General features: G+C 41.9%; 2 protein-coding genes across 3 annotated transcripts in view; one reads left to right on the forward strand and one right to left on the reverse strand.

Annotated features, from left to right (window-relative positions):
* The window catches only part of DOCK5 (dedicator of cytokinesis 5), a 232,639-nt gene that overhangs the window by 77,423 nt on the left and 131,985 nt on the right, over positions 1-23,231 (forward strand). Inside the window, exons 3-5 of one of the 2 annotated variants that reach the window (XM_032144465.2) lie at positions 4,555-4,595; positions 11,490-11,545; positions 14,637-14,733. In XM_032144465.2, coding sequence (XP_032000356.1) covers positions 4,555-4,595; positions 11,490-11,545; positions 14,637-14,733 — 194 coding nt within the window. Of the gene's footprint in view, positions 1-4,554; positions 4,596-6,494; positions 6,930-11,489; positions 11,546-14,636; positions 14,734-23,231 lie in introns of those variants that run through there. The other variant, XM_032144466.1, reaches the window with a different exon arrangement.
* On the reverse strand, positions 12,992-13,558 carry LOC131382323 (oocyte-secreted protein 4B-like). The gene is made up of 2 exons (XM_058433700.1): positions 13,534-13,558; positions 12,992-13,482 (listed from the first exon to the last, which is right to left on the reverse strand). Exons 1-2 carry the CDS (start codon positions 13,556-13,558, stop codon positions 12,992-12,994), a joined length of 516 nt encoding a protein of 171 aa, XP_058289683.1.

Consider the following 23,231-nt stretch of genomic DNA (forward strand, 5'->3'; position numbering starts at 1 on the left):
AAGATCATTTCTCAGTTCCTTTTTTTTCTTGGATTCATTCCTCATGGGACCGTCTGTCCTCCTCCCTTGTTTGGGACTGGTTGTGCTTTCCCAGTGACATAGCTCTTTTTCTGAGAGCTCTCTTTATCATCTCTCTTGGGGACAGAAAAATAGGAACTAACTAGGTAATTCAACAGAGCTAGGGGTAGTATGCATTTGTATAAATATAGATTAATACCTGTTAATTTTGACGGATCCACATGTATAAAAAGTCATGAATTCACATGGATACCTTCAATCCGAATCCGGCAGCACAGGGTTCATTCAAGATTTTTCCCTTCTGGGGCTCATAACTCCATTCTGTAATAGTAGGAAACCTAGCTTCCCATATTTTTAATAGATTTAGCTGTTTGATCAGTTCCCTCATATGTAACTGATCATTCATCCTCATTAGCATGCTGTCTCCCATGGGAACATCCCCCTCACCCCGTTTTAGCTCAGATATCCAAGGCCAGTGCACCACCCCCAAGTCCTATGTGCGGATACCCCCTCGCCCCACTTAGGCTCTGACACCCAGTCTGCTCCCTTACATGGATGCCCACCTCGTTCCCCCGGGGCTCTGACATGCCATGCCAGTCTGGACCCCTCTGCGGATGTGTAGCCCTCCCCCATTGCGAATGCCCAGGTCACTCTGCTCCACCCCATGGCTCAGGACTCAGCTGCCCAGGAGGGAGAGCAGAAGGGCCAGGATCCATCTCCTGATTCTGTCCTGATTCCCATTCCCCAAGGTTTTCCTTTCTTCAATCTTCTTATACCAAAGACTACTGTCCTCCTATTTGCTTAAGCCCAAGGTACAAATACATTTGAGAATTTGCCTTTACTCCCCCATTCATGGCCACCCCCAGCAAAATCATGAGCAACTCCTGTTGATTCATATTTGTCATGCATCTGGGTGTGGTGGCTCACGCCTATAATCCTAGCACTTTGGGAGGTCTAGGCAGGCGAACCGCTTGAGTCCAGGAGTCCAGTGCTTCCTGCTATACTTAGAATAAAACTTGAATTTCTCCATGGCATATAATAGCTGTGTCTGATAATTAATCTTGGCTACACATTAGCATCACCATCTCCATGGCATATAATACCTGTGTCTGGTAATTAATCTTGGCTACACATTAGCATCACCAGTGCACCTTTTTAGAAGCATTAAATCTGGGCCTCTCCCCAGTCCAGTTAAATCAGAATATTTGGTAGTGTGGCCCAGGCATCACTATTTGTAAAAGTTCCTGGTGGGTCTCATGGGTGCCCAGGGTTGAGAACCAGGCCTCCTCTAACTACCTTCTTATTGCCTCTCCCCATCTCAGTCTCTCGCGCTGAACTCTGGCAATGACATTTTTCTTCTGTCTTTGAACTTCAGGCTTACTCTTGCCTCACAGCTTCCTCGCTTGATTTGTTTCTGTCTGGAAGTTTCTTTGCCCAGATCTGTTAATGGCTCATTCCTTTTAGCTTCTTAGAGTAATCTGTCCTTGGTCACCATATCGAAAATAGTGTGCCGTGTTACCAACCATTCTCTGCCATATTACTTTTCTTGAGCACTTCTTCCTCTTAGCACTGTCATTGTCTCAGTTCATCCTACTTGTGTGTATTTTTAACATTAGAGTGTAATCTTCATGTGAACTCTTGCTTTCCACTACGTCATGGTTCTTAGTTAGTGCTTAATAAAGATTTGTAGAATGACTGCATGTAGCAAGGAGAAGAATCAGGTAAGGGATCTGTTGGACAGAAAGTGTGCAGGAGACAGAGAGACATTTGGATAGGTGAAGTGAAATGGAGCAGGTGAGAGTCTTGACTGATAGAGATTACTTGAGAAGCCAGATATAAAGTAAATAATTTTGACAGTGGAATTAGCAATTCTTTGTTATTTTCAATTGGAGAGGACAGATTTTTATTCTGGATTAGAGCATTCCCAAGAAAGCAGAAAAGACTTGTGAGCCTAGCAAAAGAGCAACCCTCAGCATAGAATAAGTTGGTGTTCGCCATGGTTGCCATGAACTTGCTTTTTGCAACATTTCCCCTAGATGTAGGCAAGAGTGGCCCTCTGGACTCATTATCCCTTCACCATTCCCTTTACTTTAATGGTGTGATAACTTAAAAAAGCATCTGAGATCCTGCTGACCAGTTCACACCACCCACTGATTGCAGCTACTGATATGCCCATAGCTACCTCTTTGCATTATGCCTTCTTAAGCCTAATAGCAAGCTATATTTAATTACGATCGTCTTACTGTAAATACGTGGGATTAATTGGAAAACTAGATTCTTGCTTGTATGACAACCCAGGTATGGAATGTGGAAATGAGCAAACATACTTGTGAACTATTACCATATTCTGTGCAGTTATTAAAATTGAATTTATGGAGTTCTGACAGTATACGCTTAAAACTCCAGAGATAGATCTGTTCTCTCATACCTGATGCAAGGAAAATGAACATTATGTTTACAAATTCAGCATGATAATTTTGTGCCTTTAGATAGGGCTTATACACACACCACAGTTCTAGAGAAGACATAGGAGGTTAAAAAAAGTTTTTTCAACAATGACAGGCTTAGGAAGCATAATTCCATGATGAATGGCTGTGCAAAATACTGTTTACAAAAGTACAGATAAATTCTTTTTTGAAAATGGAATGAAGTTTGTATTGTGACAACTTGGCTTTACAGGGCACAGAACGATGAAAACTGCTTGGAAAAGATGAATATCTTGTTTCTCAGCGTGCCCCGCTCCCGCACTGCCCTTGTCCCAGGGTGAATTCGAAGCCATTTATTCATGCAAAAGCCCATTTTCATGTTTTCACAGAACCAAGCAAGTATATACATTTGGGTACAGACCTTGAGACCTGGGGAGAAATGCTTAGCTTAGTATCCTTCTTATTCCTGAATCTCTTATGCCTTGGCATCCTAAATCGGGGGAAATGTTTCCTGCTTAGATATCTTTTTCTCAGCCATGTACGTTGATGCAAGCCACAATTCCACAGCATAGTACCCCACGCCTCCCTGTAAAATGTAGCAAATCCTTTCAATGTCTGAATGCCACAGTTTAAAACATTTGTGAAATACTACTTTTACAATAATATTTGTGAAAATATTAGTGAATATATGCCCAAAGAAGGTAAGTTCAGTTTTCTACCTGTAACATGCACGAAATAGCGTATGTGTCTATTTCTGGTTGATTTCATGTAGAACAAATTACAAGAGAGTGCTAGGATCCTATTGGCAGATGCCAGAAGTTTTAATTACAGTTTGCATCTACTTACTGTGTATATATGGCTACCTTATACGTATGTGCCATTACTTTCAGTGGCAAAAACTGCAATTTCTTTTGCACCAACCCAATACCACAAGGTTTACCTGGGCAAGATGACCACACTGATGCTTTAGTTGATGGGCATGGGGAATGAGGGAAATTGTTACAGTGAACTTCCTATAGTAGGTGTTCAGCAAATAGTATAAAAAATCTGTTTATGGACACATTAAATTGTCTACTCTATACAAGATAGAGGGTTGGAAAACATCTGTAGGGGTGTGTACCTTTATTGGAATTTTTTTTTTTTTTTTTTTTGGAAATGGAGTCTCGCTCTGTTGCCCAGGCTGGAGTGCAGTGGTGTGATCTTGGCTCACTGCAACCTCCGACTCCCAGGTGCAAGAGATTCTCCTGCCTCAGCCTCCTGAGTAGCTGGGATTACAGGGGCATGCCACCACACCTGGCTAATTTTTATATTTTTAGTAGAGACGGGGTTTCACCATGTTGGCCAGGCTGGTCTTGAACTCCTGACCTCATGATCCACCTGCCTCAGCCTCCCAAGGTGCTGGGATTACAGGCGTGAGCCACTGTGCCTGGCTGAAATTTTTAAAAAGAAGTTAAAGCCTTTACCTAAAGCCTCAGCAAGCAAACACATAAGATCTTTTTATGGGGGGTGGGGGGTGTTGCTTTTAGCATTACCAAGAATTGCACGCAATTTTGTTTTATTATTTCAATATTTGGATTATTTTTAAAGTGTAAATATTTGTCTTCATAAGATCTGCTAGTTGAATTTAAAATTTTTCCAGAATAGTGGTTCTTAACCTGGGTACTCAGAAGAGTTACAGCAAATATAATTTATTTAAAAATATATTTTAATAGTATAAGGTGACATGTAGAAAGCATGTATACAATGAAAGTCCATATTTATTCATGCAAAAACATTTATTAAATGACTGTAAGGTATTAGGGTGATGAGAAACAGGCTTAGTTTTTTTTTTTTTTTTTTGCTGTTGTTCTTCTATTCTTTCAAAGGAGTAGAGACGAGGCTAGTTTCTAAGTGAATTTTAAATCCGATTGTTATTAGGAGACTACAGCTCTAAAATACAGTTAGATTTTTATTGTGTAATAAACTAAAACATTCATCTTCTAATGTATTGTTGTCTCTGTCAATTGTTGCATCCCAGTATTGCTAATAGAACATGAAAGTATATATTGCTAATACCTTTATGATATCCCAGAAAACATAAAATATTTTGCATTCTCTTTTGCTCTGACAGGTTGGTACAGAGGATATACCCTCCAAAATAAATCTAAAAAGGTATGACTTATCATCCACTTTTTATTTCATTTGAAATCTGTCTGCTAGTTTTGTACTGTGCTATGTGATCCTCTCCTCTGCTCTCTGCTGTCTCTAGACCTAGTTTGCTTTCTCTTTGATGGCTCTTCTTTGGATTTGAAAGCAAATTCTCTGACCTCAGTGCCTAAATGTAATAGTGTAAATCCCATTGACTGTATTTCCCACCAGCCAGTTCAAGGAGAAAGTCCTGGAAGACTTCTTGCTTCCTGTCCCTCAAGTTAAGCAAGTTGGTAACACATTCATTGCCCTAGTGGGATCTCACTTTCAAGGAGGGGTGGACCCACCCTTCTCCCTTTATCCTTTACTTCCAATGCTACAATTCCAAACTAAAGGATCTCCCCATTTCCACTTGATCCTTTCCTTCATTGTAAATTGGATAAACAAGAGTGGTTTTCATATTATGAGCCTCACACCCCAATAATACATTATGAAATCAATATGGTGGATTATAACCAATTTTTTCCAAAAAATGAAACTGAAAAGTAGAGAACATGAGATGCAATGGTAAGTACTGTTTCACAAAACTTGTATTTTAGGTATATACTTTTATTTGTTGTTTTTATTATATTTTATGTATTTGATATGTAATACTGGTTGCCATAAGAATGTATCTCTTACTGTGCAACAAAGGCACAGTTTGAAAAATACTGACCTAAATGGTTCCTTTTGCCGGTGCCAAAACTACTCATCGTCAGGCTAAAGAAAATCTATTAATTATGTTAATACCTCCCTCAGTTTCTTTTAGGTCTTGTCAGCACTTTTCCTTTGATACTGCTCGCTGGGGCAGCATGACGTGTCAGCACTTTCTTTTGAAAGAGCAGAGTTGATAGGGCCTTATTATTTCACAATTAGTTCACATGCCAAATAGCAAATTAGGAAAGGGATGAGAGAAACGTTTTAGAATTTATCAAAAGAGGAGTGAAAAAACAAAACCAGACCTATGGTTCTTACTTTTCACGGACAGCATGAGAAAGACATAATCCTGCACAGATAGGCTGATGTTACACACCCAACTCTCCAAAGAGTATGGGGCCCAGGAAATCACCTTTCTATAAGGTATAGTTCATTAGAAACCAGGACTGCTTCTGCATTGTTGATGCTTAAATCACACTCAGTATTTGCACATGTATGTGTACACATACACATTTTGTTAACTTTGACTGTTTATTCATCTAGCAAAATAAAGGAATGTTTGCTTTTATTGCAATTCCCACAGTTTTGGTCCTTTTTTCTCACCCCAAGCCAGAGAATGAATTTTTCTACCCACAGTTATTCTTGTGTCACATCTCTTTATTTCAAACCGGATTATTTTCATTTAATCTCTTGCTGACTTCAGTTTCTCTGGGCCGTCAATTAGGGGTCCAAGACAGCAGCCTGCCAGGGTAAATGAGAACATGATAAAACTAAAGTGAAAACTTTTCTTCTGGGATCCTCAGTGACACAGAGTACTTGATTATGGCCACTCCTGCTTTTTTAGCCCTATTGGTGTTAATTTTACTCATAGTTATGGAAGTGGTAGTTACTTCAAAGCACAATTAGAGTTAACAACTTTTATGTTCCGAATTTGTTAAACAGTAAGAATACTTATGTCACTTAATTCCCAATCCTTTTTTTTTTAAAAAAAGTTAATTTAAAAACAATAAACAAAAAGCCATTCTCAAACAAAACTATGTGGTGAACTTGAGGAAAAAATGAAACTCTTGATTTTTCACTGCGAAATTCAATTACGTTCAACCAAGGTCCTAGATGAGGTCTTCTTTTTCATAGACTACAGTATGTAAGGATCTTTTTGAACATGGAAGACCTTGCTTTCTAAAGTATTCTATGATTTTTTAATATAGTCATTCCTCATTTCCACAGGGGATTGGTTCCAGGACCCCCACAATACCGAAATCCATGGATGCTCAAGTCCCTGATATAAAATGGCATAGTATTTGCATATAACCTCTGCATTTCCTCCCGTGTACTTTAAATCATGTCTAGATTATTTATAATACCTAATACAATGTAAATGCTATGTAAGTAGTTATTATACCATATTGTTTAGGGAATAATGACAAGGAAATAAACCTCTGCTTACTTTTTTTTTTCTATATTTTTAATCATCGGTTGGTTGAACCCATGATATGGAGGGCCTTGTGTATTTAAAAATCAATCTAGCTAATAGTGCCATTGTTGTTGGCTTTGAACAGTAGATAGATAGGCTGCCCCACCAGGATCTAAATGATAAATTCTGGATGTGTTTTAAATTTTTTTGTGTTCATTAAAGAGTGCTTAAAACCTTTAAGCTTAAAATCTCACCCTTTAGAAGAAATCTTTCGGTAAGAGTTTCTCTTTGTTCTCTTGATAAGTAAAGAAAAACTTCCTAATTCAATGAAACGATGACACAGACAAGGGACATGCATTTATTTGATGATTGTTTTAAGTCGAAATATCCTTCTTGTGGAGAGATCCAGGGAAAATACAGGCAAATCAAATTCAGTTGCCATGAATTCCGTTCTGCTTTTGACACCCCTTCATTAAGAGATCAGCTCATTAGAAACACTCTCCTGTGCTGTGTCCCTCATTTCTCCGTCTTTAGGGGGAAGAGCTACTTGAAAGGCCTATTGTTTTAATGGAAATTCTTGGTGTCATTTATAAGCTGACCCAGCCATTTAGAGTGATGATAAAAGAGCTAGTTGATGATAAAAGGAGCTAGTGGTTTTACAAATTGAAGAAGCCAAGTGCTTTTCCGAAACTGATTATTGATCCTGGTGGAATTGTGGGAGTGTGGATAAGGGCAACATCTAGAAAATCATTAGTTTATTTTTCTACTCAAGTGAGTGGGTTACAATGAGGAAGGAAAAGCAGAACTGAGAGACAGGCTGTAAATCAGAAACACATGACCTAGGTTTACTCTGACTTTCTGTGTGTCATCATGGCATAGGAGTCATTCTGTAAGCATCAGATTTGCCAGAGCAATTCTATGACTGTAAATGGCCAAGTGTCATCATGGAAAGGGGAAGCCTACAGATGACAAATACACACATACTATATAACAAATACACACATACTGTATAACAAATACACACATACTGTATAACAAATACACACATACTATATAACAAATACATACATACATATATACATACATACATACATCTTTGAGACAGGATCTCAGTCTGTTGCCCAGGCTGGAGTACAGTGGCGTAATCACGGTTCACTGCAGCCTTGACCTCCTGGGCTCAAGCAATCCTCCTGCCTCAGCCTCCCATGTAGCTGGGACCATTGGCATGTGCCACCATGCTGTGCTAATTTTTTAAATTTTTGTATAGACGGTGTCTCAGTTTGTTGCCCAGGCTGGTCTTGAACTTCTGGGCTCAAGCGATCCTCTTATCTTGGCTTCCTAAAGTGCTGGGATTACAAGCATGATCCACTGTGCCTTGCCTCAAATATTCTCTTAATATGAAAATCATCATGTCTGAACACCCAGTATAAATTGTCTGCTTATGATCTGCTTAGATGTCACAAGATTTATCACTCTGCATTTATGTTTCTGAATACTTCTATCTTGAATGTTTTCCACTTATTAGGAGCGACTAGTCACCAGATTGTGAATGCATGAAAATTTTAATTGGTCCTTTACCTTCTGATTTCAAAAACCTTCAGCAAGGATGTTCCTTTGTAGTAGCAATGTTACATTTTACTTTTGACTTCCAGAATTGGATCCTTGTATTTAAACAGTTTATCCCTGCCCAGCGCCTCCCCTGCCCCACTCTTGCTTTTTTATGAGTTTTGGACTTTTTTTATTGTGGTAAAAAAAATATATAGATAACATAAAATTTACCATCTTAACGATTTGTAAGTGTACATTTCAGTGGCACTAAGTACATTCTCATTGTTGTGCAACCATCAACACCATCCATCTCCAGAAGTCTTTCATCTTTCCAAAATAAATTCTGTCCCCTTTAGATAGTAACTCTCCATTGTCCCCCACCCCCCGCAAACCCCTCAGAACCCCCATTGTACTTTCTGTCTTTATGAATTTGACGACTCCACGTGTAAGTGGAGCCATACATTATTTGTCTTTTTGTGACTGGCTTATTTCACTCAGTGTAATGTCTTCAAGGTTAATTCCCAACATCCCGGTTTGGTTCCCCACAGAGATGATAGTCAACAAATCATTTACCGTGGTGCAGTGGCGCAGTGGCACAGCAGGCAGAAGAAACACCCAGAGTTCCTTAGGCATCCTAGGGACAGGCCTAGAACTTCCGAACTGCAGAAATCAGGCCCCAGAGGAATCACACACAGTTTGTGAACTGAACACCCACCTTTCCCATTGCTATATTCATCAGATGTTTACTCAGTGCCTGCTGCATGCCAGGCACTGCAAAGGACAGTTCCCTGTTTTGATCATTAAAAAAATTAAATAGACCAGGCACAATGGCTCATACCTGTAATCCCAGCACTTTGGGAGGCTGAGGTGAGCGGATCACTTGAGGTTAAGAGTTGAAGACCAGCCTGGCCAATATGGTGAAATCCTGTCTCTACTAAAAATACAAAAAATTAGCTGGGCATGGTGGTTCATGCCTATAATCCCAGCTACTCAGATTTGCCAGAGCAATTCTATGACTGTAAATGGCCAAGTGTCATCATGGAAAGGGGAAGCCTACAGATGACAAATACACACATTACTATATAACAAATACACACATACTGTATAACAAATACACACATACTATATAACAAATACATACATATATACACACATACATACATCTTTGAGACAGGATCTCAGTCTGTTGCCCAGGCTGGAGTACAGTGGCGTAATCACGGTTCACTGCAGCCTTGACCTCCTGGGCTCAAGCAATCCTTTAACATACATAAGGCATTAATGCCTTATGTATGTTAATTCTCCTGAGGCAGGAGAATTGCTTGAGCTCGGAGGGCAGAGGTTGCAGTGAGCCAAAATTGTGCCACTGTACTCCAGTCTGGGCGACAGAGCAAGACTCTGTCTCAACGAATGAATAAATGAATGAATGCATGAATGAATAAATAAAGTCAGAAGGCTTATCTCCTTTTTCACTTAGATGGTGTGCCTGTGTATGTTTTATACTGATAGAATGTTTATACTGATATGGTGTGCCTATGTATGTTTTATACTGATAGAATGTGCCTATGTATGTTTTATACTGATAGAAGTCCATGGCCAAGCTCACCTGACCTGAGAGGTGGCGCACTGAGAAAGTGTCCTGTCTACTGTGCCCCACAGTAGACACACGTTTAATTTTTGTTTTCAATTATTTGATAAGTTTTCCAAAATGGTTCTGAATCCCACCTCCATAATGAAAGAGGTCATTGTCACCTTGCGTCTGTGTGTGTTCTTGGTCTCATCAGTAATGAGATTAGAGTCATGCTTTCTCACTCATATTCTCCACGCCTGCCCCCTTCTCAAAGGGAGAAGGAGAAGGGATGCGCTTTTTATTTTGGGGCTTTGTGTCTGGTGGGAAAGCACATGCAGGATCCACTCTGTCATCACCAATGCTAGGGGCAGTTTAATCTCAAATGTTCTTGCTGTTTCCTGTTTTATTGGCAACGGATTAAAAGAGAGAAAGCAGAGTATTGTACAGACAAATATAGCACATGCAACTGGACACAAGAACAACCCTGTCAATGTTCACTGGTTTCCTGTCTGAGTGGAGTAAGGATCAGTGGGTATATATGCCTCCGGGCACTGGGACATCCCCTCCCACCTTTATGATCAGCCACCCCTGACATGTCATGTTCATGGAGTTCACACCAACTCTTCCAGGAATAGGGCTGGGAACAATTAGCCAACAGTGCCAGCTATAAGCTCCATGTAAGATACCATGAAACAGAGCAGCATCGCTGTCTCCAGATAACATCTCCTCTGTCTGTGCGTGAGCATATCACACAGTAAACAGGAGAAGCTTTGGTACACATAAGAACACTCACATCTGGGACTTGCTTCCTGTTGATTAGATCTGGTCCTCCATTCTCCAATTTCTGTCCACCAGTTTCTCCTCTTTCTCTTAGGTCTTTCCAGGCCTAAGTCTTCCCCATGGGCAGTGTTACAGTACTGATGTAGAATTGCCTCTTAGGGATGTAGAATGGAGAGCACTTTGACACTGTGAGGTGCTGAAAATAACCAGGTAACTAACACCCGTTGATTTTGAGTGCATTTGGTTTAAGTGGAAGTGCTGAGAGGAACTACTTTAGAAAAATCACTATTGAGTTGACCCGTGAAAAATGTGAGTTTGAACTCTGCAGCACTTACACATGGATTTTTTTTTTAGCCAAACGCAAATCAAAATTACAATATTCTTGGGACATGAAACCTGTGTAAAAGTACATGCGGGTTGTGCAGGGCTGCGTGCCATACTTGAGTTTGTGCGGATTTGGGTATATGCTTTGTGGGAAGGGAGTTTCTGGAACCAACCCCTTGCATGTTCTGAGGGATGACTTATTTTATGGGCTACTGAGTACTGCATAGTTTCCATGTCACCCCTTATGTGAAACCCTTTATGGGAAGCATCTCATGGCAAGTAGCATCTGAGGGGTTTAGGAGCTCACAATTACACTCCTTCCCATTATGTTATCTCTGAGCTGACACATGTTTGCCTCTTCATTCACAAAATATCCTGTGCTCTCTGAACCCAAATTGTAATTTCTACCTTTTTGATGTTTCCGCCATGCATTTGTTGAGGTAACCAGTCAATGTAAGTGGTGTCCTGCAAACCTGATCTCAGGAGTTTAGCTATTGCCCGGGTGTTCCCATTTATTCTCTTTACTTGGGGCTGAGGTGGTTTTTGTTTTGTTTTTATGGCCACATAACCAAAATTCTTTTCTCTGTAGGGCATTTTCCCTGAAACGTATATCCATTTGAAAGAGGCAACTGTGGAAGACCTGGGGTAAGTTCCAAGCTAGGAAGATTCCCCAAAAATGATGAAGATGTAACATTATCAGTAATGATAATCTTAAGGCATTAATGCCTTATGTATGTTAATAGTTCTCTCATCTCAGGCCAGGCGTGGTGGCTCACACCTGTAATCCCAGCACTTTGGGAGACTGAGGCGGGTGGATCATTTGAGGTCAGGAGTGCAAAACCAGCCTGGCCAACATGGTGAAACCCCATCTCTACTAAAAATACAGAAGTTAGCCGGGCTTGGTGGTGGGCGCCTGTAATCCCAGCTACTGGGGAGGCTGAGGCAGGAGAATCACTTGAGCCCAGGAGGCAGAGCTTGCAGTGAGCTGAGATCGTACCACTACACTCTAACCTGGGTGACAGAGCGAGACTCTGTCTCAAAAAAATAATAGTAATAAAAAATTTCTCTCATCTCATCAGTTCTACTTCTCCTATGAGAGAGAAATGAAGAAAAACTTTTCACTGATATAATTCCTTTCTCTCTCTTTTCTTTCTATAATTGTTCCTCCTTTGCATTACTTCTCCAGAATACTAAACACAGAAGTAGCAAACTGAGGGCTTTTGCCTCTACATTATATTTATTACCTGTTCACTGATTGTGTGTGTGTGTATGTTTGCACACACGAACATTTGGGACTCTGATAAGATCTGAGAAGCCCCCAATTTAAGATCCTTGAGAGACAGATGATTAAGCGACAGCCAGCATTTACCAGCTCTGAGCCTTGGATGAGTCATTTAGCCTCAAGTGGATCCTGGGTTTTTCACAGCATATTAGGGGAAAACAATCTGGCCCTACTTTGATCATGAGCTTGTCATGAGATTCGAATGAGGTAATATATGCAAATGTGCCCTGCAGATAAGATCTGCTACGTTTTGGGTATTCGTATTTCTTGCCCACCTCATCTTGCCTGCCTCATTTGTCCTGGCAAGTACTGCCTCTGTGACAGCTAAGAAGAGTGAGCTACTTAGTCTAAGTGGGAGAGAGAGGTCACTTAGGTGATGGTGAGTCTCTGGGCAGCAGAGTTCTGGAGGCAGTGAGGAGAGGCTGGGGTAGAACTGGAATCCTGGGGCTGGTGTAGAGGAGAGTGGGGCCGAGGAGAGAATGGGCAGCTGGGTCGCAGAACCACGCAGCCTCACAGCTAGAAAGAGCGTTCCCAGTTGTAGTTCAGCACCATCATTTCTTTTCTTTTCTTTTTTAATTATTATGGGCAAGCTTTATTTTGTATGAACTTGATTTCACAAAATTAGAATGGCAATTCCACTTAAAATTAACTCTTTAAAAAGTGTAAATATCACGGTATAGATATGTTATCCAAAACTCCAAAAGGCAGTGAAATTGGTAACAGATATTCCTCCTTATCTTTGGACCGATACAACAGCAGAATTGATGAAACTGGTTCCCAGACAAGTATGTGCCACTTGCTCCCATGCCTCAGGGAGGAGAGGATGTTATGACACAGGCGTTTTTGTTGCAGTGACTTGTGGATAATTGCTCCTTATTAACACGGCTAAAATTATGTTCACATGTTTTACTTTGTGTGGGAGCCGATGATTCTTGTCCTTCCATTTTTTGAGTAGTATCTTTCAAGGCGTTGGCCTCAAACCGGCTCATTCCAAAATGCATCACAGATGGGAATTTAAGCCTCTTCACAAAGCAAACCACTGGAAATTCATAGGTAGTATGCAACATTGGTCTGTAACTGATCTCTGATAATAGGGCAACATCATTTCTTTGGAACATAATTTTCTTGATTCCAGAAGAAGTGACAGGATAAGAAAACTCATAGTTAAATGAGAACAGTCTTGTTACAGAACAGTTATCTCCCAGGTGTATGTCGCCAATTCTAATTTCCATGTTGTTATCAAAGGGCCTTATTTTCATTCTGACTAACAACCAATCATCAGAACACATTGAAACTGTTGCTGGGTCAAGTCCAAAATAATTCCAAAACAGTAAAAAAAAAGAGGAAGGGCCCGCCAAGAGCACAGAGGTCTTCATCGCTCCAGACTCTCAGATACAGCACAGGGAACAAGAAATGGCTGCACCATCATTTCATAGACAAGTGGTCAAGATGTCCTCAAAGCTGTACAGCTCTTTGGTGGCAGAACCAGGACCAAAAACCAGGTCTCCTGCCCTGCTGGAGAAGTCCTCTTTCTGGTGGGCCATGGGCTCCCTCCACTGCCTCCCACCATGTTGGTGGAAACGTAGGTGGGGAGGCACATTCATACCAGTTAGGGTTGTACAGGATGCCCAGTTACATTGGCAATTCAAATGGTAAGTAATTTTTCATAGTAAGCATTTCCCAGATATTTCATGGGTCACTCTTATTCTAAAAAATCTTACTCTACCAGAAATTCAAACTTAACTAGGCCTCATTAAGCCTGGCCGTCCTACCACCAATTCCCATTTGTTTGCTTGCTCTTGCTTTCTCCTTTTTTCTTTTTGCTAATCATAAAAATGCCAGAGAGGATTTATGTGAATAAATGTAGTACCTACCTTTATGAGAGTCTTCTGTGAGTAAGTAAGGATTTTGTTAAGTGTACGTTTTCTGTGTTGTGAAAGTACAGATGAGAAGAAAACCCGGGACTATTCCAGAAAGGGGTGCTGCCTCCGTACTTCTCACCCCTACCCTGGCCCCTGCCCCAATCAGGTCCTGGGTGGAGTCACAGCCCCAAGACACTTGTGCCATACACACCTCTCCATCCAGCCTCCCAAATGAAACAGCTGCTTGGTGGAACCAGCTAAAATGCTGCATATTTTGCTTCCATCTTTGAGAATCACAGAAGCCAGCCTGGCTCAGTAATTGAGTCTCCTGGAGAAATCCACACTGGGGAGGTCGAGGCTGGGCTGCAGGCTCATTCAGTTGCAGGAACTGAGCCTATTTTGAGGACTGTGCTGCCTTATTCTCCTTCTCTTCTCCCAGATGCTTGGATGTGATAAAGTCCCCTACACAACTCCTGCCCCCAGGCCTAACCAGCTTCATTCTCATCCTTGAGCGTTGGGGAGTCTGATCCCCATCAAGTAAAGCAGTGCCAGTCAGCCTAGAAGAAAGTGACCCTCGTTTGGTTCTTTGTAGGCAGCATGAAACCGTGATTCCTGGCGAGCTCCCCCTGGTGCAGGAGCTCACATCTACTCTGCGAGAATGGGCTGTCATCTGGCGAAAGCTCTATGTGGTGAGTTTCCCCTTGTGGCTTGGAGCCCTAGGGTCACTCTGGGTCCTCAGCCTGTAGGTCCTTTGCAGGGTGTCGGCCCCTTATTGGCTGACTTTGTGGAGTGGGATGCATTCTCCCTGGATCACACAAAGGCTGATAAGCAGCAGATTCTCATTTCCCCAGAGCTGGGTCACTGATAGCGGGTAGTGGAGTAAGTGGGCGTAATCATTCTAGCAGCCTTTTCTCAAATGATAAACATACTGATTGTGAAAGTACTAACGATAATAATCACTGCAAACACTTCTGCAGTCTTTCCTAAGTGCTAGAAACTATGAATCCTCACAACCTTCCTATAAAGTAGGTGCAATTATTATTAATTTGTTAATAAGGAACCTGAGTCATGCTCTTAGCCTCTTCATGTATACCAATGAACTGAAATTTGTTGATGTTTCAGGGCTCAGCTGCATGAGGATGACATTCTTTACCTTGGCCCACATACCTTACAGACTCAGAAACTTGAATACTGTTAAGTTGTGGTCTATGAGTCGCCTTTTTGGGCAGACTCACAGTATTCTTTCTCCCAACACTGGTTTGACGTCAGAATGCTAATACAGTGTGTCAGTTCACAGGGAAATTACAAGGAGCCAGCGCATCCTCTCCGTGATAAACAATAAGCACAAGTTGTGTGCAGGAATCAGCACCAAGTAAATCTAGCATTTAACATGATCAAACTGAGAACAGCTGTCTTGCAAGAGACCAAGGATGCTCAAAGTCTATTGGCAGCAAGCCTGCCTCATCTCCAGTGTAGAAAGCTCTTTCCTTAATGTTAACGTTGGAATCCACAGAGACTTTTTATTTTATTTGCTTATTTTTTTGAGACGGAGTCTCGCTCTGTGACCCAGGCTGGAGTGCAGTGGCACCATCTCAGCTCACTGCAACCTCCACCTCCCAAGTTCAAGCAATTCTGCCTCAGCCTCCCAAGTAGCTGGGACTATAGGCGTGTGCCACCATGCCTGGCTATTTTTTTTTTTTTTTTTTTTTTGTATTTTTAATAGAGACAAGGTTTCACCATGTTGGCCAGGCTGGTCTTGAACTCCTGACCTCAAGTGATCTATGTGTCTTGGCCTCCCAAAGTGTTGAGATTACAGGCATGAGCCACCATGGCCGGCTAACTTTTTGTGTGTGTTTTCAGTAGAGACGGGGTTTCACCATGTTGGCCAGGCTGGTCTTGAACTCCTGACCTCAAGTGATCCGCCTGTCTTGGCCTCCCAAAGTATTGGGATTACGGGCGTGAGCCACTGCGCCCTGCCCACAAAGACTGTTTATTCTAAAGTTGCTTCTTTGCCTACAACCCTTGTAGTTCAGCATCACTGGGTCTTGCCTCTGTTAGTGGGTTCCAGCCTTCTGTGGCTGACCAGAAATTCCTATGGTGAATGTATATTCTCTCGTTAGATGTGTGTACAAGCTCAGGGAGGTTGTAGACCAGACTTGATGGCCTGGGAACCCTCCTCTTTTCTTTATGTGGCTTTGTTTATCTAAATTTTTGTTCAGTCATGTGTTGATTCATTTTAACTTTGAAAAGCCAATCTTAATAAGTTACTGGGAGTACCTCACTCTAGACCCTAAATACTGAAGGCAGTAATCAAAAGCTCATTTTGGCATAACTTCTAAGAGTTCATGGAAGATATTTCATTTTCATTCAGGGCTGTTGTTTCCCTTGGTTAATCACAGCAGTAGAAATCACCAACCCCTTTGGTGGAAAAGCATTTGGTATTTCTCTACTTGGTCATCCTTCAAGAGCTCGTTTAGATACTTTGTTCTCCATATTGTATTTTCTAAACATAGCAATCTATAATGTTTCCCTCTGGACAATAGAAGCACTTACTGCTGAACTCATCATCTGACCCTTGGGGCACACTGCTTCATAATAAAGGTGATCTTTTGATCTCTTTATGTTTAGTTGAAGAGAGAATGCACGTTAAGTTGCTAAATCACAAGGAGGATGGAGACACTACTGTCAGCCCCGTGGCCTTCATTGATCATCTTGCACTTATATTGAGAGTACTCTCTGGTTCTGGTTTATTGATTGGTTAGTTGGGTGGATGTAACAAGGTTGATGGATGAGGAATTGCCTGTACGTGGGTTGGTTCCTTAACATGTTCTTTCTGGAAATTGATGAGTGTTGAAATACATTAGATAATCAGTATTGGGAAAGGAGTGTTTTTTTTTTTTTTAAAGATGTATGAGAGTGGAGAATATGAGTGAGGCCGACTTTTTTTCTTGCTGAAACACAACTGGTGTGCCCAGTTTATTACCTATGTCCTCTACACATCCACAAGTAATTGTGCCAGGTCTACCATTGAATAGAAAGAAGAAAGAAGTGAATGGGGGCCAGGTGCAGTGGCTCATGTCTATAATCCCAGCACTTTGGGAGGCTGAGGAGGTCAGATCATTTGAGGTCACGAGTTCGAAATCAGCCTGTCCCAACATGGTAAAACCCCTTCTCTACTAAAAATACAAAAATTAGCTGGGTGTAGTGGCTTGTGCCTGTAATCTCAGCTACTTGAGAGGCTGAGGCAGGAAAATTGTTTGAACTGGGGAGGCAGAGGTTGCAGTGAGCCAAGATCACGCCATTGTACTTCAGCCTGGGGAACAAGAGTGAAACTCCATCTCAAAAAAAAAAAAAAAAAAAAAAGAAGTGAATAGGGATGAAGAATTAGGACTCATGTATTTTGGCTGCCAAAATCTCTTAGTAGTTAAAGGTGGTAAGTTCTTGTTGAGCATTTCCTTGGTGGGAGAGTTTCATGTTGTAGTAGCAGAATTTGGTTAAAAAAAAAAAAAAAAAGGCTGGGCACGGTGACTCACACCTGTAATCTCAGCACTTTGGGAGGCCGAGGTGGGCAGATCACAAGGACAGGAGTTCAAGACCAGCCTGGCCAATATGGTGAAAACCCGTCTCTACTAAAAATAGAAAAATTAGCCGGGCGTGGTGGTGGGTGCCTGTAGTCCCAGCCACTCGGGAGGCTGAGGCAAGAGAGTCACTTGAACCTGAGAGGCAGAGGTTGCAGTGAGCCAAGATTGTGCCATTGCACTCCAGCCTGGGAGACAGAGGGAGACTCTGTTTAAAAAAAAAAAAAAATCCTCTTTTCAAGGATAGCACATTTCTCATTTTAATTTAGATATCTAATATCATAATTATTTTGGTATTTGTGAATAATTTAAAATGTCTTATAGCTGCTGTCGATTGACTAAAAGACATTCATTGTAGAAATTCTCAATCAGTTGATAGGACTGAGAAACCTGCTGCTCCTTTTGATACATGCTCATCCAGTAAGGAACAATATACTAAGATTTGTTATCATGGTTAGTGCAAAAGTATTTGCAGCTTTCACCATTACTTTAAATGGCAAAACCCACAATTATCTTTGCACTATCCTAGTATTAATTTTGGCTTTCTCTTTTTTTCTTTTCCTGTCCTTTCCTAAAGCGTTGACAGTTCACTTGAGGCAGAATTTCTGAACTTCTTACTGAAAAATTTCTGTATCAAAGTAGCAAACCTCAATATTACGTTTCACTATGAAACAAGTAAAAACCCAAATCTCTAGTTTCCATGTCCCATCTCCTTTCACCTGCCGTACGCTTTTATTGATGTTTTTGCTTTCTGATTCTGTAAGTTCCTTTAGTCCATGTAAAGATAAATATAGATTTTACTAGTATGTAGCAATACTTGTATTATTTCTCTCTTGCATTTTCTCCTGTAGATTACAACACCAGGCACTCTGTTTGATGTCTTTAAAGACACCTGTGGCCAGCATAGTGGCTCACGCCTGTAATCCCATCCCTTTGGGAGGTCAAGCCTGGGGGATTGTTTGAGTCCAGCAGTTTGAGACCAGCCTGGGTGACATAGCAAGACCCTATATCTACAGGAGTTTTGACAGACCGTCAAAAATTCAAAAATTAGCTGGGCACGGTGGCACACACCTGTAATCTAGGCTACTCAGAAGGCTGAGGTGGGAGGATCGCTTGAGCTTGGGTGGTCGAAGCTGCAGTGAGCCATGATTGTACCACTGCACTCCAGCCTGGGTGACAGAGTAAGACCCTTTCTCAAAAAAAAAAGATAACTGTGATGTCTTAGAAATCCCACATTTCTGTAGTACATTTCCTTGTTCTTTTCTTTTCAGTCTCAGTTCACCAGAAATTTATGTTGTGGATCCACAGTCTCATATGAGGGGAAAATGCAATCCACTAACCAGATTAAGCCCAGCCATGTAGACACTGGTGATTATTCTAGAAAGGAAAAATATTTGCCTATCTGTGATTTGTTTTTAACAGTTACACGGTAACCATGTAGAATAATCATAAATATGTCTTAAAGGGGAGGGGAGTATGTACACCGAACAGAGGTGAACCGACTTACCCAAAATGGAGAGAAGAGATGACTCCCCCCATGGTCTCTCTGTTCCTTAGGTATATTATTATTGTTTTCTGTTGGATTATCTTCCCCAGTGGGTGTTGGCCTTATGCCCAGGAGAGGAAGCAGGTTTTAGGAGACAGACACTGGCCCAGGAATTGGGAAGCTGGGTATCCTGTGCGGGTCCTGTTCTAACCAGTTCTGTGGCCTTGGGCAAGTCACTTGAACACTTCAAGTCTGCTGGATGTTGTTCTTCTGCAAAAGTTGATGTAAAAGCTGCCGTGTTGACTGTGTAGAACTGTGAGAGTATGGAAAGAGAGAGTGGCTGTGATCTATGCTGCTGACAGACCATCAAGTACTCCGCCAATGGGAGCATGTGCTTTTGATGTTATCTTAGCTGGAAACAGTAGCCATCTGGACACCCTCCCCCTAGGAAGCCTTGACATAGCTTCCCTCTTACCTGACTGCCTGCCTGAGACTCTGAAGCTCCCTTCTGTATGGCCCCTTATCCAAGGCCGCTTCCTTTGGAACAATTATCTCAGGCAGAGTGGCCTTGAGCACTCAGCAGCCAAGCTAAATTTCTCACCATACATAGAGAACCTGCTTGGTTTAAATTCAGGTCTAGGAGGCCCGGGTCATTCCAAAATACAGAGAATCTGCAAATGTATAGCAGTTTCTGATGGACTTTCCCTATACTGCTGTGCCTCAGTTGGAACTGGTCACTGGGTGTGTTTTCATTGGTTGTTCAGGAAAGGAGGGAACATTGTGATCAAGGAGGCCTCCTGGTGACGTGCCAAGACCTTGGACATTGGAGTCAGACAGGCTGACTAGTTCTTAAGTTCTGGCTTCTCCCTTACTGGGTATGTACTATTATATTCAGAAAAAATAACAAACCCAGTAATAAGTTACTGAAAATAAACCAAAACAGAAAGAACTTGGATGCAGAAGGCTACTAGCTGATCCTGCCGCCTAAGACAAGTCCCTTGATCTCCTTAAGTTTTCTTTTCTTCTCTTAAGTGGGGATTTTATGTACTATATGCTTTGCAAATTTACTGTAAGAATTCAGCGGGATAATCTGTATAAAACCCCAGGGTAGTACCTGTCACACTGTGGTCAATACATGACAGCCCCTGACTAACCCCTCACAACTCTGCTCCTAGAAAGAGCTGATTGATAATGAGAAGTGTAAGAGAAGAGCTGGATCACACTGGAAGATTTAGTGACATTTGCCTTGAGGTCATGTAAGAGTGCAGTTGCCCACCTACTGTGGTTATTCCCCATCTTCTAGCTTCGGGCAGAAGGGGTGGGCAGATAATGTCTAGCCTCCCTCCAGCCCTGTAGTAACTTAACTAGGTCGATGGGTTTCAGGTTTTCTATCCACTGTTCTTCCCAGACTTGGAAAGCAGATCCAGCGAGCTGATCTTTGGCCTCTTTTCCTTTCTGTCAATACCTCTTCCTGCTTTCACACGGCTGAGGTGGAATCAGGGCAGATCCCCCTGCTAGATGGGCGGATGCCCATGCAGTGACTTAGAAACGGTTGGATTCGTGTAATGTCTAACTTTTATCTTTTCCGTAACAACTCAGTTATACTTTTTGAATATAAACAATTCTACATCTCAAGTCAAAGGATCATACTTTCTCAACTAAAAACTAAAAGTCTGGTCATATAACTGAAAAATTGCAGTGTATTCGTGGACACAGTAGGGCAAGAGTTTTCAAATACAGGACTGTCCTGGAAATTCTAAGCTGTTCGGATGCCATAAACAACGCTGTGCACCTTCTCACCCTAAGATTTAGTTTCGTGCTATTCCTCATCTTCCCACGGGAGAAAGGGTTCAGTGAATTGTGGTCAATCAGGCTGTTTTGTTCGCGTAACTTTGGAAGACTGGATCTAATCCTACTCCTTCTGGAAAAGAGATAGAAGATCTTTTTTGGTGATAGAAGGTATTAAGGCATAGTGTTGAATCAAGTGAATATTATTATTATTATTATTATTATTATTATTTTGAGATGTAGTTTCACTCTTCTGTCCCAGGCTGGAGTGCAGTAGTGTGATCTTGGCGCACTGCAACCTCTGCCTCCTGGGTTCAAGCGATTCTCATGCCTCAGTCTCCGGAGTAGCTGGGATTACAGGTGCGCATCACCACGCCTGACTGATTTTTGTATTTTCAGTAGAGAAGGTGTTTCACCACGTTGGCCAGGCTGGTCTCAAACTCCTGACCTCAAGTGATCCGCTCGCCTTGGCCTCCCAAAGTGCTGGGATACAGGTGTGAACCACTGTGCCCAGCCAATCAAGTGAATTTAATTGCTAACATGTAGTTCATACAAAGGACTGATCTCCCCTCACTTAAAATTTGCCAGCAGTAAAGAACCCTGTGGGCAGAAAAAGTGCCTATAATTGGGAAGGGGGTAGGGGAACTTGCAGAACACACTGAATGGCCTTTTCTTCCCATCATCGCATATCCAGGCGGTTTAAAGCTGCTCGATTCTAATCTCTTTGAACTGGTGGTTATTACTGGCTGCTGGAACATAAGCTCTGAAGTATAATTAAGCTGGTCTCATGGTTTGAAACCAGCATCTTATTCCTTATTACCAAGAACAGAAAATTCCCATAGCAAACTTTGTCCTCTTGTCAGGGCATTTTATCTGGGAGTTGCAAGCCCTGTTTCAGTGTGGCTCTAACAAGAGAGCCAAGATGTGGCGTGGGACTGACTGACGGGCACCAGACATGGGTGGTGCTTTGGGTATTTTTCCAGTTTTGATTTCCTCTGACCTGGTTGCCTGGCTGTCAGGATTTCTTTTCCTACAGGAGGCAAAAAAATGGCCTTTAATTTGAATGGTTTCTTTAAAAATCAAACCTTTGCTTGTCAGACTGCACTTTTATCTGACACAGAGAAAAGGCACTAGAATGGATAGGAAGTGTGTTTAGGGCAGTGGGAAATCTCCTCTTCCCGGGGTCCCTGGATTCAGTGTAGCTCAAGAACACAGAAGGACCAAAACACCCCATCTGGACCCAGGTGTTATAGCTACGTGGAAAAGGCATGAGATTGATTGCAAAGAGCTCCACACTGGGAAAATTTGACTCAACGCCAACTGAGTGTGCAAGCAAGTGAGATGATCAGAGTCAGATGCAGTTAATCAGGAAGCTGCCTGGGAGGAATAATTGAGTTTAATGTCTCAGTCATAGACTCAAAGACGCTTATCCTTGGGAATGGATTTTAGTGCCAGTCTCTTTATTTTACATATGAGTTTACCCTAGAGGGAATATGCCCGAAGCCACATAGCAAGTTAATGATAGAATTCGAGATAGAAGCCAAGTGCCCGTACTTTCAGCCAAGCCTGTTTCCCTCTAAGTCATAAAATCTGCATGGAAGAGGAAAGGTTGGTGAACAGAGTGAATATTGATTCTTTTGTACATGGAATGGTAGAAGACCAGAGAAAGGGTTTTTGACTGTGGTCTGCATTGTTTTTCTGTTTTTTTTTTTTTTTCAGAGATAGGGTCTCGTTCTGCCACCCAGGCAGGAGGGCAGTGGTGCAGTCACAGTTCACTGGTGCCTCAAACTCCCAGGCTCAAGTGATCCTCCCACCTCAGCCTCCTCGGTAGCTGGGACCACAGGCGTGCACCACCACATCTGGCTAATTTTTTATTTTTTGTAGAGATAGAGTCTTACCATTTTGTAGAGACAGAGTCTTTAGCCCATGCAGGTCTCAAACTCCTAGGCTCAAGCAATCTTCCTACCCCAGCCTCCCAAAGTGCTAAGATTATAGGCATGAACCATTCTACCCATCTGTGTGGTCTGCATTCTTTGGGAAAATGAAGAATAGAGTCCAGGTTTTCTGACACCCATTGCAGTGGGGCCATCATCTAAATGGCCCCTCAAATTCTATAATACTCCTTTCCTGTGGGTATTGAAGGCAAAGCTATTTTTTCTTGTGACTTCGTATTTATCTCTAGACATTCTTAAAAAAGAAAAAAATGTCATAAACATCCGGACGCCGAGGTGGGAGGATCACCTAAGGTCAGGAGTTCAAGGCCAGCCTGGCCAATATGGCAAAACACTGTCTCTACTAAAAATACAAAAATTATCCCATTGTGTGGTGTATGCCT

This window comes from Hylobates moloch, unplaced genomic scaffold, assembly GCF_009828535.3.
Source record: "Hylobates moloch isolate HMO894 unplaced genomic scaffold, HMol_V3 SCAFFOLD_22, whole genome shotgun sequence".
Taxonomy (NCBI): Eukaryota; Metazoa; Chordata; class Mammalia; order Primates; family Hylobatidae; genus Hylobates; species Hylobates moloch.